The 14,562-nt window shown below is 40.2% G+C and overlaps 1 protein-coding gene across 1 annotated transcript in view; it reads right to left on the bottom strand.

Moving 5' to 3' along the window:
• SCN7A (sodium voltage-gated channel alpha subunit 7) overlaps nucleotides 1-11,810 on the bottom strand; it is a 90,323-nt gene extending 78,513 nt beyond the window's left edge. The window contains exon 1 of the mRNA XM_070422816.1: nucleotides 11,537-11,810. Coding sequence (XP_070278917.1) covers nucleotides 11,537-11,546 — 10 coding nt within the window. The 5' untranslated portion in view covers nucleotides 11,547-11,810. The remainder of the gene's footprint in view (nucleotides 1-11,536) is intronic.
• Between the last annotated feature and the right edge of the window lie 2,752 nt (nucleotides 11,811-14,562).

The raw sequence follows: 14,562 nt of genomic DNA, 5'->3' as shown, positions 1-14,562 counted from the left end.
ACAAGGGAGTACCCATACGACTGTCAGCTGATTTCTCAGCAGAAACTATGCAGGTCAGAAGGGAGTGGCAAGAAATATTCAAAGTGATGAAATAGCAAGAGCCTACAACCAAGATTACTTTATCCAGCAAAGCTATCATTCAGAATTGAAGGTCAGATAAAGAGCTTCACTGATAAGAAAAAGCTAAAGGAGTTCATCACCACCAAACCAATATTGTATGAAATGCTGAAAGATATTCTTTAAGAAGAGGAAGAAGAAAAAGGTAAAGATAAAAATTATGAACAACAAATACATATCTATCAACAAGTGAATCTAAAAATCAAGTGAATAAAAAATCTGATGAACAGAATAAACTGGTGAATATAATAGAATCAGGGGCATAGAAAGGTAGTGGACTGACAATTCTTGGGGGTGGGGAAGAAGGGGTGTGGGGGTGTGGGGAGAAACTGGAAAAAAATAGTACACCTATGGATGAGGACAGTGGGGAGGTAAGGGCAGAGGATGGGGTGGGAACTGGGTGGAGGGGAGCTATGGGGGGAAAAAAGAGGAACAACTATAATAAGCTGAACAATAAAAATGTATTAAAAAAACTTATAAAAGAAAGCATAAATAAATGGCTTTATAAAAATTTAAAATGAAGGTCCTAGTTTAATGAAGCAAAGTGATGGCTAGGATTGAGAAAATAAATACTCTAATATAAACTTTTTTGGTGTTATGAATTGGTACATCTTTTCCAAAGAAATATCTGGCACTAGTTCTCTCAATTAAAAAATATAAATTTTACCTCAGTAATTTGAGCAATATGAGCATACCCAATAGGTACACCTCAAGCCAATTAATATACACAGTGTTCAAAGTTGTATTTTCTATTAAATTTATTGGGGTGACATTGGTTAATAAATTATATAGGTTTCAAGGTTATAATTCTATGATATAACATCTTTATATTACATATATATGAATAATAAAGTGAACATTATAAAATGACAATTGAAGATTCAAGTGGTGTTTGGATGTTTCTTGTGCAGTTTTGTTTGCTTTTCCATATGTTTGAAATATTTTGTAAAAAAGTATTCGGAAAATATCTAACTCCATAACCAAATATTTATTGGATCACCGAGATTTCAATCTGGAGTTGAGAACTCTTTAACTTTGACCTTGAGCAAGGCACTTAACCTCTCCATGTCTAGTTTCCTCAATTATAAAAAATGAGAACAATAGGAGTACTTACCTCCTAGAATAGTATGAGCATGGAATGAGTTAATAAAGACAAAGCATCCAGAAGAGGTAATACACACTCAATATATATAGCTGTTACTATTTTAAAGCACTGTATTTTTATGTTTAACTGTCTTTAAATTAACGCTTCTGCCATACTTCTTAGAATTTATAAAGAGAATATGCTGAATATAATTTCTTACCAATAAATCAAAGGAATGATAATATTCAATTACAATCAACTGCAATACTGTGACATGCTTAAATAATTTTTGAAAGAGTTATGCTTTTTACATTTTTTTCTGCTTTATTTATTTGTATCTCTTTCATCACCATACTTTTAGATTTTTTTTCTTGCTGCTTTCACATTGCTTGCTTCTACCGGCTTCCCCTTCTAACAATTACTCTCTAATTTGCTGGGGATAAACAACCATAACAATGGCACATGAGAGACAGTCCAAAATCTCCAATGGGGGGAAAAAATCAACCATACTGTAAAACTTTTAACTTTTCATTAATCTTCTCCACCCTCCCTAAACCCAAGTTCCATTATTTTTTTGTCCTGAGATATAGCTTACAGCATAAATAAATGGCTTTATAATAATAAATAGGGAAGCGCATAAGTCTCTTTAGATTTCAAGATTCCAGCCATGTTTAGAAAAAGCTGATATTTCTTTTATTATAAGTATAATTGCAATGTCACAATTATTACCTGATAATTTGACGTCCTGAGGGTAGACTATTTATAAGCGGGAGGACTGAATGACAGGCAACTAGCTGAACAGACTTAACATCTAATAGCAAATAACCATATACTCCTGTGAGTATACAATCTCTAGTCTCCAAAACTGGCTCAGATTTCATTTTAATTATTACATAATAATTTATACGCTTAGATTCTTCTTGTATTAGCATCTCTTTACTCTAGTGTGGCTAATCACTTTTTTTTTTATTTCAACTCGTTTTCTTGCCCCTAAGATTGTTTTGCTCTTTCTGACTAAAATGACTGGTGATACATAGCTCTTGTTTACATTCTCTGCAGTTATGGTCTGCCCAGAGTTCAACCGATTTTGACTAAGGTTCCTAATCTCTGTTCCTGACCTAGGATTGACCTGCTGTCTGGATGGACATTCTGCATTTTTTTGGTGGCTTTGGATTTCCTGATTGCTCAACTCTATCCTTCCTAACCCCTCTCAGAACCCTTGGAACATATTACTGAAATGTGCTCTCTTGCAAAAAGAAGTTGTAAACAACTTCTTGTTTGATAGATGACACAGATATGTGTGTGTGTGTGTGTGTGTCTGTGTGTGTGTGTGTATTCATCTGTACTTATTTTTAATTCTACATTTTAACATTTTAATATTATATATGTTTTAAAAAGTGAGCTCCAATTTTTCTTAAAGATTCTTCTTGCCAGTTAATATGTCATGTAGGGAAATATGTTTAACCATGGTGCTTACTTTTGGCATTAATTTATTTGGCAATCAATTGCAGAACACACTTAAGTGCCAAGTACTATGCCAGGTAGCAGTGCTAGAAACATTAATAAAATATAATCATTGAATTTAAGGACAATAGGAGACAGACTTGTACACAAATAAGAACCAAGTCATCGTGGTCATCTCTGAAAATTTTTAAGTTTTAAGAGCAACATTGACTGAAATTAAAATCATCTCCAACACTGGTGGACCTGGATTCTACAGAGTGCCAAATTTTCTAATAATCTGATAACAATTAATGTCTCTCTTCTTGAGGAAGAGAGCAGTCTAGAATACTAAGCTTCAGAATTACAGTCAGTATACACAATAGGATTAGAGGTCCATATCCAGTGTCAGATAACAAAGTCTCCCTCTCTGCATCTGAGTATAAATTTGCTATGAACAATAAATAAAAGAAAACCTATTGGCAGTTGAAACATCAGGAAGGAACATACACCACTGGGGATAGGATCCAAATGAAGGTCTCCTGACTCACTAACAAATGCCTCTATGACAGTGACAGAGATGATAGAAAGTGAGGCTACTAGGAACACAAAAGTAAAGCTGCTTCTGGCTTAAATAGTTCAATTTGAGTCTTCTAAGACAACACAGGTTTGGGTGCCTGACTAGTAAGTCTGGGAAAGTGGTCTGACCCAACATTGTAAACCACTAATGACTCCAATTTCTCCAGATGTTCTTCAAACTTCTACTCCTTTGTAAAATTGGCCTCTAAAATTTCTGAATTGCCCCTTATTACTCTAACAAAATGAACAAGTTGTAGAAGAGCCAGGATCTTCCTAGAATTGTATTTTTGGTGAATCCGGCCTGTCAAATCCTTGACCAAAAATTCCTGGCCAGTGGCCACATGAGGGCTCAGCAAGTGGAAGAAAAAGTACCATTTGTCACTTCTCAATAGAATGCGTGAGGGTTTTGTCATGCAACCAGATTCTATAACTTGCCTTCAACCCTGAAGTCCTTGGTGCCACTGGGTCCCCAGAGATGCAAGACCTGCTCTCAATTTCTGTTTAATAAAATCCATAACTGGAGCTCTTCCTGGAGCTCTTGGGGACCACTCACAGCAAGCTGACTTCCCTGAGCATCTTCCTAATCTGCGATGGGACTGCTGAAATTCTCTTAACCTTCATTGTTGCCCAGCTTCTGAGCAGTGGAACTAAGCTCATAGATCCGCAAACCATGCCCTGAATATGCAACCAGATGAGAGAGTTCGGAACCAGTTGTCACATAAGGCAAACCATAAACCTCTAGCACATAGTCTGGCTCGGGGTTAGCTTGAGACATGAATAAGAGCTTCAACAATGTATCAGACTCTGGATGGCTGACAAGATGTCAGTGTCCAACCCGCAGGTCCTGAATCCTGGGGCCTCTCAAAAAGACAAAGGTGAGAGTGGCCTCTGGTCATACTAGCTCTTGAGGACCTATTGGAAATCTCCAGGTGTTAATATTGAAAACCCAGGAGCAAACAGCCCAACCCAGGAAGACAGTTTCAGAATATGTTGGGCTGAGGCCACCTGAAATGAATCTAATGCAGCCTGTCAGACAGAAAGATTCCTTTGGATGATAGCCCAGCTTCATCCAACCACCTTTATAAAGCTAGCAGAGACAGCGTTCGCTTTCAATTCAGTCCTGCATTTTCTTTGTGTGTTTTTTTCTTGTTTGATATCCTAAGTGTGAGACATAGAACATCACTTCCCTAGAAAATCCACATCCTTTTCACCCCTTTGAGCGCCTTCTTTTCCTTAGCTCTAGAGTTTCCTCATTCTCTGGGTACCTGTTTAGCAATGACCTTACCAGGTACTACCATTCTGCCACAGAGATCCTAGGGTAGAACAGTCCTAAAGTTTGAAATCAAAGAAATGCAAGTGGGTCATCCACCTTACCCTATTGCTCCCAGTTCCCTCTGAGATAGCAAATCTCCTTTTCTTTCCACTCTTTCCTCTTGTTCCCAACACGTCCAATCTCATCTATAAGTAGTGTGATTAGAAGTCACGGGTTTTGGGGACAGTTTGGGTGTCTGCTGAAATTGTTGAAAACTAATTATTATTATTATTATTATTATTATTACTATTTAGGTTTCAAATTATGGCGTTTTATTTTATTCTATTTTTATCTATAATTTCTTTATTGGTTAAGGTATTACAAACGTGTCCTCATCCCCCCATTAACCTCCAACCTCTCCCCCACACCTCATGCTCTCATCCCCCTGTTGTCCGTGTCCATTGGTTTGGCTTATATGTAAGCATACAAGTCCTTTGGTTGATCTCTCCCCTTTACCCCCACCCTCCCCTACTTTCCCTCTGGGAATTAGTTGGAGGACGAATGACATGGCCACCCAATCAGTGAGCCAGTGCTTTGCCTCTGTTCCCAGGGAAGAGGCTGTGTGGATAACATTTTCTACCAGCAGCTGGAGCTGCCTCTTCTGAGAGATAATGAAGGAGAGCAAAGAAAGGGCAAGTCAGAAGTCAATGTTTTTCCTCTCTCCTCCCACTCCTCTTTCTTCTGTCTCTCGGTTTGATTCACAGAGAACAGCCTGCCAGTAATGCAGTCAGGCTGTGGAGACAGATTCTGCACATGTAGGAAGTGACTATCCAGGGCAGTCACAGCCTCCTCAATTTCATTTTTCTCCTTAGGGAATGAAACAACAACATACAAATAATCAACCCCTGTGCTTCCTGGGAAGCTGGATTTGATCCTCGTGATGAGAAACAGATGCTAGATTTGCTTTGCCAAAAAGAATTATAAAATGTTCTACTCTATACTAGATAGTATATATTATGTATTCTCCTCACTTATTTACCAAAATATTTAGGGTAGCTTACAAGGGTGTAGGCCATAGAGCAAGAAAATGTCAATTAGGAAAAATGAAGGGGAAAATATAGCATAATGGATCCACAGAGTAAGGATAATATCCCAAATGCCAATTTCATTCTAACATGGAATAGGAAATAAAAGGAAAAATGACTTCTCATTTAGTTTCCAAACTATTTTGAAACAATTAAGCTTTCTATCAGCATGAACAATGCATCAAGCCTATTGCACCAATGAAATTCAGATAATTGTAATCAAAAAAAGTAATGACAATGCTGATAAACAAGTTAACTTGGGACTAGAATGCACTGCATACATAAGTGAAGGAGACAGGTAATATAATCACTGAGTGGAATCTATATTGTTGAGAATGTAGAAATTACACATGCTTTAGAGAAGAGACCAATTTATATTGAGATTTCTGTTTGTCAGGACTACTTGAGTGCACTTCATAGATATATTATGGCTTATATTTCATCTTTCCCACATTCTGTGATGACTCACAACTAAGTTCTCTGATGCAGACAGAGCCTTTGCCCTTAGAGCTCTCTATCATCTCCCCCGCCCCCTCCACCCTGGGGGTTTAGAACTCAAATGATATAGATGCGTTGCTTTTTTTATGGAAGATACAAAAATATTATCGTTGTCTTTTAGGAAGCAGAAAAATATGAGGAAAGGTGATTAAAACTAATGAGACTCTGAAAGATATGGATAAGATTAAAACAATAGCTTTAGCAGTAAAGCTCTAGAGACGTAAATGACACTCTTCTCAGTGGATATGACCCTTGACCCTCTGGGATACGAAAGCAATGGGCACCTTCACACAGTTCAGGTGAGAATGTGAATAAGTGCATTTTTATTGGAAGGATTGTTTGGCAATACTTACATGTACTCTTTGCCCCACACCCCACCCCCACACCACCACCACCAAATTAAACTTCCCAATGAATATTCTTGCTGGAGTTGAGGGGTCATGTTTGCAAAGATGTTAGTCACAACAGGCCTTTAATTTCAAAGACTGAAATCAATCGAAGTGTCCACCCTAAGGAGCTAATATCCTAAATCCAGTAGGTTGCTATCATGAGACACTACTTAGTAAACATGAAGAATGAGAGAGATGTGTCTGTGCTCATATGGGAAGATTCCCAAAATAAATTACTTCATGAAAAATGTAACATTAGGAATGGCTTGCCTTGTTTACCTTTGAATAAAATGTTTTATAAGAGTTATATACTTAGGGTTATATATGCTACCACATGCATAATGTTTCCCCTCTGGAAGAAATGAAACTGCTATATCCACGAAGAGGAACTGAAAAGGTGTCAGGAGATTCTGTTGCTTTCTGGTTAATGGTTCTCTACTACTTGAATGTAATATACCATGTACGTATTACGAAAACCCAGAAGTGGACACTTATACACTGAAGGCTTGGGAATAAAGGTCAGATTGACCAAAAAGGCACCAATCCACCTGGAATTTTGCAGCTGCCTGTTCCCCTTGATTTCAACCCAGTTGGTTTTTTGCTTTGGGATTATTTTTCCACTTCAGCTGCTTATTTCCTGTTTAACTTTGATTAGCTGACTCCTACTCTTTAATTCTTCCTGGCATACAATTTATCTCGCCTGCCCTAATTGACTTTGCCTCCTTTGTCCCTGGACCTGGAGTCTGACTGCAGCTGTTTCTATTCCCAAGTCAGCCCATTTTGGCCTCAGTATATCCACTTCATTCTGGTCTCAACTCTCTCATTCTGACAGTTTCAGCCAATATGTCATCTTGCAGAAGAAAATTATAAATAACTCTCAAAAACACAAGTATGCACTGTCGTTTTGTCTTTTTAAAAATAAATTTTAAGAATTTTAATCTAGGCATTCTTCTGGATTCAAAAGCTAGGAAAACAGCCTTGTAAATCATGAGCAGCAGCAAAAGTTCAAAGGGACAGGTCCCATCTCTCCTCAAATAGATCACTTTTGAGAACTGAATGCTCCCCAAAATCTGGTAAACTTGTATTCCAATGACGGTTCATTAAAATAATCAGGACCTGAGGTCTTTGCAAATGTCTTCTTTCCAGGGAGGAGGAGAGCAGATCACACACATTCGGAGTATGTGTGATCCTCCTATACTGAGGAGAATAAATCTAGATAAAAGTGTCATACGACAGTCTTAGCACCCAGTCTCAATTCCCTTACATGAATGAGCCCAAGGAAAGCTAGGTGGATGTCCCAATGCCTTGAGAGGATGCAGAACAATAAGTCTCTGTGGGAGACAGAGTCTCAGAAGGGTGAGCCATTATGGCTGGTGAGGCAACAAAGGGGTTCTAGGAACATGAAGAAAAGCCGCCTTGGTCTTTAAGTGTGCCCACTTGAGCTTCTCTATGGCAACCTCATGGTTCGCTAGCCGGGTCCCTTGTTTTTGTGAATATGACAACAATATCCAAGCTGGGCCTGTCCAGCCCACCAAAACAAGCGTGTTGGGGAAAGGCCAGAATCTTTCCAGAGCACACTGTTCTGTGACCCTCGTCAGACCCTTGACAAGGAAAATCTGGCCAGAGGCCAATAAAGAGCTCAACCAGGAAGAATGTGTTGTTGCCCCTGCTAGAGGCATACAAAGGAGAGCTTGTTATGCATGTAACTTCTATACTCATCAGCGATCCTGAGACCTTTTGACCTATGGTTTTAGGTGCCACTGAATCTGTGGAATATAAATTTTTAAAAAATTTCATAACTGGCACAGTCACTGGAACCCTGAAGGCCTCCTAAAGCTGGCTGTCCACCTCGGCTCCTGATCACTCTCAGAATGTTGGTCTGTTCCTCCAGGATCTACTCCTACTCCGCAAACTCTCTAGCTTTTCAAGTGAGGAACCAAACACATAGATACCCAACCACTTCTCGAATTTCAGAGAAATCAGAGAGGAGCCTTGAAACATATTAGCACAAAACTAGCTATGGACCAGAGCCAGAATTATAGCCCATAATTAGCACTTAGACCATGCAGCTTCGGGAAGAACGCGGAGAGTCAGAGGCTGGTGGCCTGGGAGCCTCACTCTGGCATCTAAAGCAGATAGGAAGGAATATTCCATTCAACACCATAGATTCAACCAGGGACATTCATCCCCCTCCCCCAACCCAATCAACATCCTCTGATGTTCTAGTTTAAAACCAAATGCCCTGACCTGATTTCAGTCTTTTAAAAACAGAATTTCCCTGGGCAAGGCCCTAACTTAATCAAGCTCTTGTTTGATGCTAATACAGTCAGTTTGGCAGTTGGCTGCCACCACACAGGTGGGAATCCTCAGCCAGCATCAGTCTGAGTCAATTCAGTCAGAAATAGCCCTAACCGGTTTGGCTCAGTGGATAGAGCGTCAGCCTGTGGACTGAAAGGTCCCAGGTTCGATTCCGGTCAAGGGCATGTACCTTGGTTGCAGGCACATCCCCAGTAGGGAGTGTGCAGGAGGCAGCTGATCGATGTGTCTCTCTCATCGATGTTTCTAACTCTCTATCCCTCTCCCTTCCTCTCTGTAAAAAATCAATAAAATATATTTTAAAAAAAAAAGAAATACTGTGTACACAACAGGGATATCTGTTGGCCAGACAAATGGGGGTTCCCCCGTCAGCATAGAGTATAACCAGAATAAGACTGGTTTATAAATAGCAATGATTGAACAAATTCATGGAAATCATAATCCCACCTGGGCCAAGAGAGATAGACCAATGGAAAAATATCCCTAGAAGCCATCAGATGAAAACTTTCTCTGCAGTGTTAAAGGTTCCTTCTTTCAATGTTGTAAAGATGAGACCTTGCTTACCTGGCCTTGATAGTGAGAGACTGTGCATTGCTGATAGCTAGTAGGGTGGGCAGGGTTTACACACGTCCTCTCACAACTGACCAATGCTGATACTGGTAGTGAAAATAATGGGGCCAGACTCCCAGAAATCAAGAATGTCCTTTTTATGCTAATGCCCCCACCATAAGCTTTCAAGAGAAAGTCTATGGTGGTAGAGATAGGATCCTGGGTCAGGCTCAGAATGCCTCATTTATGATACAGATCCTGTCATATTGAGATCTAGGGTTGGGGTCTATTAGGATATTTCTTCCCTAGGTAGGAGTTGAGCAAAATACTGTTGTGTTTATTTCCAGTGTGCTTTAGGCCTATATTTATCCTCTCTGATCACGCTATGGGAGTATATATCAACTACCCTCCCAGAGCTTCTCCCACAGGAGGCTGTGAGACACAAGACTCAGATCCCAGGTGCCTGGCTCTACCACCCACTCTCCAATGGAGGCTGATGGGCAGTGGCAGGTCCTGGGGCCTGCCCACATCATCTGGGATCTGGTGGTCCTTCTTCCTGAGCCCACGTCCAATTTTAAGATTTTCTCCTATTGTTTTAAGTATATTGATGGGAAAGAAGGTGCTCAGAGTACTTCTCCCCTGAATGCAGGGTTTTAATTACTCCCAGCCCTCAAGAGTGGATTATGTATGCCTAAACTCTGACTTTTCCTATAGTAACTAATGGATCAAAATACATTCACCAATAGCCAATATGGGATGATGGTTTCATCCCAAGGAAGAAAGACCATATGACTAAACCAAAATTTGAAACTAAAAAGAGAAAGTGGCTAAAGCATATATTGAGAGCATTCAAAGGTGTTTAAACATAAAATGTTGCGAGGATGGAAGCTCACAGGTTAGAATATACTTGAAACTGTACAGGTGGCAAGAGATCATGACCTGCATGTGAATTTCACTTCCTCTAGTGAGGCCTGTGAAAGCTCCTTTTATTCAGATATTGAACTTGACTTAAAATGAGAGCCAGAACAGTGAAATAAATGTATAAAAACAGAAAAACTCTTTATGCAAACAACAGTTAAACACATTACCTTCACAAAACCCTTCTGTAATTTAGTCCTTACCAGAATATAAGTTTTTGATGTGTGATTTACAATAAGAAATATAAAGCTTAATCAAAAGTTAAATAATTTGCTTCATTTTTCACAAAAATGGAAATCATGTTTCATTATTCTTAACCTCAAAGTCTTCTTTATTGGACTTCAACTCTTCATTCACTAGCTAGGTAATTACTGACAAATTACTCCTTATGGGCCTTATCTGCTTGACCTGTAATTTTAATAAGGGCTCCATTTAGCAGGTATGGTACCCAGGATTCTTTTTTATTGGGCCCTGCTTCCTTCTATTGTTGCCATAAACTACTCTCCCGAACAATAGCCAGGAAGAAAAAATAACCACAAAAAGCACCACCCAAACTCCTTCACATTTTAAGAGATTTTTCTGACCAATACCCAAACCTGCATCCATCATTTCCACAAGTAAAGGGAGCCCGTCACTGTCATCCCACTCGCATTCATCACTTATCCTGCTCTGACGGTACCCTGAGTGTTGGAGGCAACATATAGCCAGAGTCACAATGAATAATCATGGCTTCAAAAAGAAAACCTCCGGACATATGCATTTTACAGAACTAATCAATGAAAGAAAACTACCACAACCCAAAACCTGTTGATCCAGACAATACCAAAATGTCTAGTGGTTTAAACGAGGCACAACAGTTCCCATCACATCTATGCCTCTAATTTTATACTGTCCATTCTTACATGAAAGGCACCAATCTTGAAATCACTAAATTACTTAGAATGTGAGACAAGATTCCTTAGGAGAAATATGCTCCAGCCTGCATAGGGTATCATTCCTTCTCTTCTATTATTGTGTCATGTGACCTAAAAACCATTGACAAGTAGGGCTTCTAGATATTTTACACCAACATAACTTCTTGGTTTCAGAAGCTTACCTGGTGGGATGGACAAACTGCCCACACATACCTTGCAGAGCAAACACCCACAGGCCACTGGTGCTCTCAAAAGCAGCTCTCTCCATTCATGTCCAGAATCTATTAATCGCCTGGGGTGTGTATGGGGTGGGGTCGGTGGGGGTTGGGTGGGGAAGACTGGCTGCAGATGACACCCTCCTGGGACTGGGCACACAGCAAGGAAAAAACACTTACTTGCTCCCATGTGATGGGTCTCCGCCAGCACCTGGGCTCCTTGGAACCCTTGGAGCTGGGCTCCCTGGAGCCCTTTCTCTCCTCCTGGGCTTCTCTTTCTTTCTGATCTCTCTGGCTTCCTGGGCTCCGGTGGCTTAGATGGTGTTGCTAGATTAGCATCTGCCCTCACCAGCTGATGCCACCCAGGCTCGGTAGTAAACGGCCCCACTGAATTGCCAGCTAGAACCCGAGTCCCTGGGGCAGCTGCCCAGCCACTAACCCAGGGAACCCCTCCAGCCAGATGCGCAGTGGAGCCGCGCCCGCCGCCTGAAAGCTGTTTTGTGTCCTTCCCACTCCTCCCTCCCCGCTCCTCCGCCCTCCGCTCCAGGCCAGTGTTGGACTTCAACACCCGGGCGTGGGCGGGGTGATGTTGACTGAAACCGGCTGCGGAGGCTGCTGCTGCCGCAGGACCCCGGCAGCTGCGAGGGCTTGTGCCCCAGCTGCCTTGGGAAGGGAGGGGGCGAGGGGAGCGGGATCTGTAAGGAGGTGGAGCGGGGAGAAGACTTGGACTTGAAGAAATGGGGAAGCAGCGATTCAGAGCAGGGATGCAGTTAAGGTGGGAGGTTGGAGAGGATGGCCAAGAGATGTGATGGGGAGGGAGAGGCGGGGAAGAGTGAGAGAGGACGGCGGCGAACAGGTTCTTTACCTCCAGCTGCTTTCTCTGTCGCCTTGCCCTGCTGCCCCAGTGGAGCCTGCGGCATTCAAATCTGGACATGGCTGTGGTGTGGCTGTGTGATGTGTGTGTAGGTGTGTGTAGGTGTGCAGGTGTCTAGGGAACAAAGGCCTGGAGCTACAACCTCCTCACTCTAGGTTTCTTTCCAGCTCCGGTGATTTGAAACACAAGGACACAGGAAAAACTATGCATTTTGGAAATTTGGGGGATGGTGAAGGGAAAAGTTGTGGAACCTTCTTTCTCAAAGGGAGTTTGGACATTTTCCCACGCCATAGCACGTTCATTTTATAATTCCAATTTGTTTGGAAGGGGTGAAGTTTCCTTAAAAAAAAAATTCCTGCAACACACTGAGGAAAGGGGAAAAGAAATCATGTATATTTATGAGATTCAAATTGTATATTGCCAGTTATAGAACAGAAGAGTAAAGTGGGATTCAGCTAACACTGTTTCTGTGCAAAAACCATCTTAGGCACAGCATATTTCATTCACTATTCACAGAAAGGGAGGGTCTGTTGCATGTATTTTGTTTGTTTAAATTACATATTTATTATGAAAAATTCCAAATATATACAAAAATACAAAGAAAGTACAATAAACTCCTATGTATTAGTACTCAGCCTCAACTATTGTGAACACATAGACAATTTTGTTTTTCTGTATCCTCCTTCCCACCTTAAATTAATGTAAAAGTGGTTCAGATGTCATATCATTTTATCCAAAAATACATCAGTATATGTCTCTGAATGATAAGAATTTTAAAAAAATATAACCCAAGACCATTATCATACCTAAAAATTAACAATAATTGTTTTGTGGTGTCAAATATGCACTTGATTTTTTTCTAACAGACAACATAAGAATCACCAGCTTTCTTCTGCATGCTTTGTGGTAACAAGTGAATTTTCCAGTGCATAGAACTTTTCCTTGGAGCAATATGACACATCCCTTCTCACTTAGTAAAATCCTATGCATCTCTCAGTACATTCAAAGATAATATAAACTTAAATTTATTAATATCAAATATTTGATAGCTTAAATAAGATATTTGACATAAACAGAAGTAGAGTAGGCCCCTCTATCTGCAGATTATCTTTCTGTGGTTTTAGTTACCTTATTGTCAACTACAGTCTGAAAATATTAATTGGAAAATTCCAGAAATAAACAATCCAGACATTTTCAAGTGCCATTCTAAGTAGCACTAGGAAATCTTGAGAGCCCCATTCTGTTCCGCAAGTTGTGAATCTTCCCTTTGTCCACTCCTGGACCATCAGTAGCCATCGTGCTTATTGGAGCGATTGTCATGGCATCACAAGGCTCATGCGTGTTCAAGTACCACCATTGTTCTTCATAATGGCCCCAAAGCGCAGAAGCCATTATGCTGGCAATTTGGATACTCCAAAGAGAAATTTTAAAGTTTTGAGTGAAAGGTGAATAGTCTCTACTTAATCAGAAAGAAAAAGAAATTGTATCCTGAGGTCTCTAAGATCGACGGTAAGAACAAATTTTTTACCCATAAAATTGTATAGAAGGAAAAGAAATTTGTGTTCATTTCGCTGTTTGTTACACCTCAAACTGCAAAAGTAGTGGCCACCATGTGTGATAAGTGCTTAGTTAAAATGAAAAAGGCGTTAAATTCGTGGGTGGAGAACATGAATGGGAACTTGTTCTGATTGGGAACCACGTGTTATGCCAGAAAACAAGCCTACAAGAAAACTTCAGCCAGGGACACCCGGAAACAAGTGGCACCACACCTCTTGTTTACTGCAAGTAAGGGGTGGTCACACAGATTGAGGAATAGGTTTGGTATTTTGTCATCTCACAACATCACAAGAAGAAGGGTGAGGAACTACAATAGGGTATATTCTCAAGGTGTGTGTGGGGAGAGACCACATTCACATAATTTTGTTACAGCATATTATTATAATTTTTCAATTTTATTAGCATTTTTGTTAATATTCGATACATTTATAAAATCATTGCCTAATTTATAAATTAAAATGTATCATGCATGTGTACATATAGAAAAATATATAGTATATACAAGGTTCAGCACTGTCTGCGGTTTCATGCTAACCACTGGGGGTCTTGGAGTGTATAACCATGGATAAGGGGAGATTACTGTATGGTTTTGTGTAATATGTAATGAACACACAACTCATCTCAAACCATTTTGCAGAGCTATAATAGAAACAAGAGGCAAAATAGAAGGGAAACTGATGATATTGGATGTATCTTCTGAGTGGTACATCCATTTTCTGTTGTTCTGGAGCAAATTATATTTGCCACCGCTGTTAGATCATTTTACTAGGTTGGA

This window comes from Myotis yumanensis, unplaced genomic scaffold (assembly GCF_028538775.1).
Source record: "Myotis yumanensis isolate MYYU_CA2020_CCGP unplaced genomic scaffold, mMyoYum1.0.hap1 SCAF_8, whole genome shotgun sequence".
In the NCBI taxonomy this organism is placed as follows: Eukaryota; Metazoa; Chordata; class Mammalia; order Chiroptera; family Vespertilionidae; genus Myotis; species Myotis yumanensis.
The sequence above is the reverse complement of the archived record's forward strand: the minus strand, read 5'-3'. Positions and strand labels throughout refer to the sequence as shown.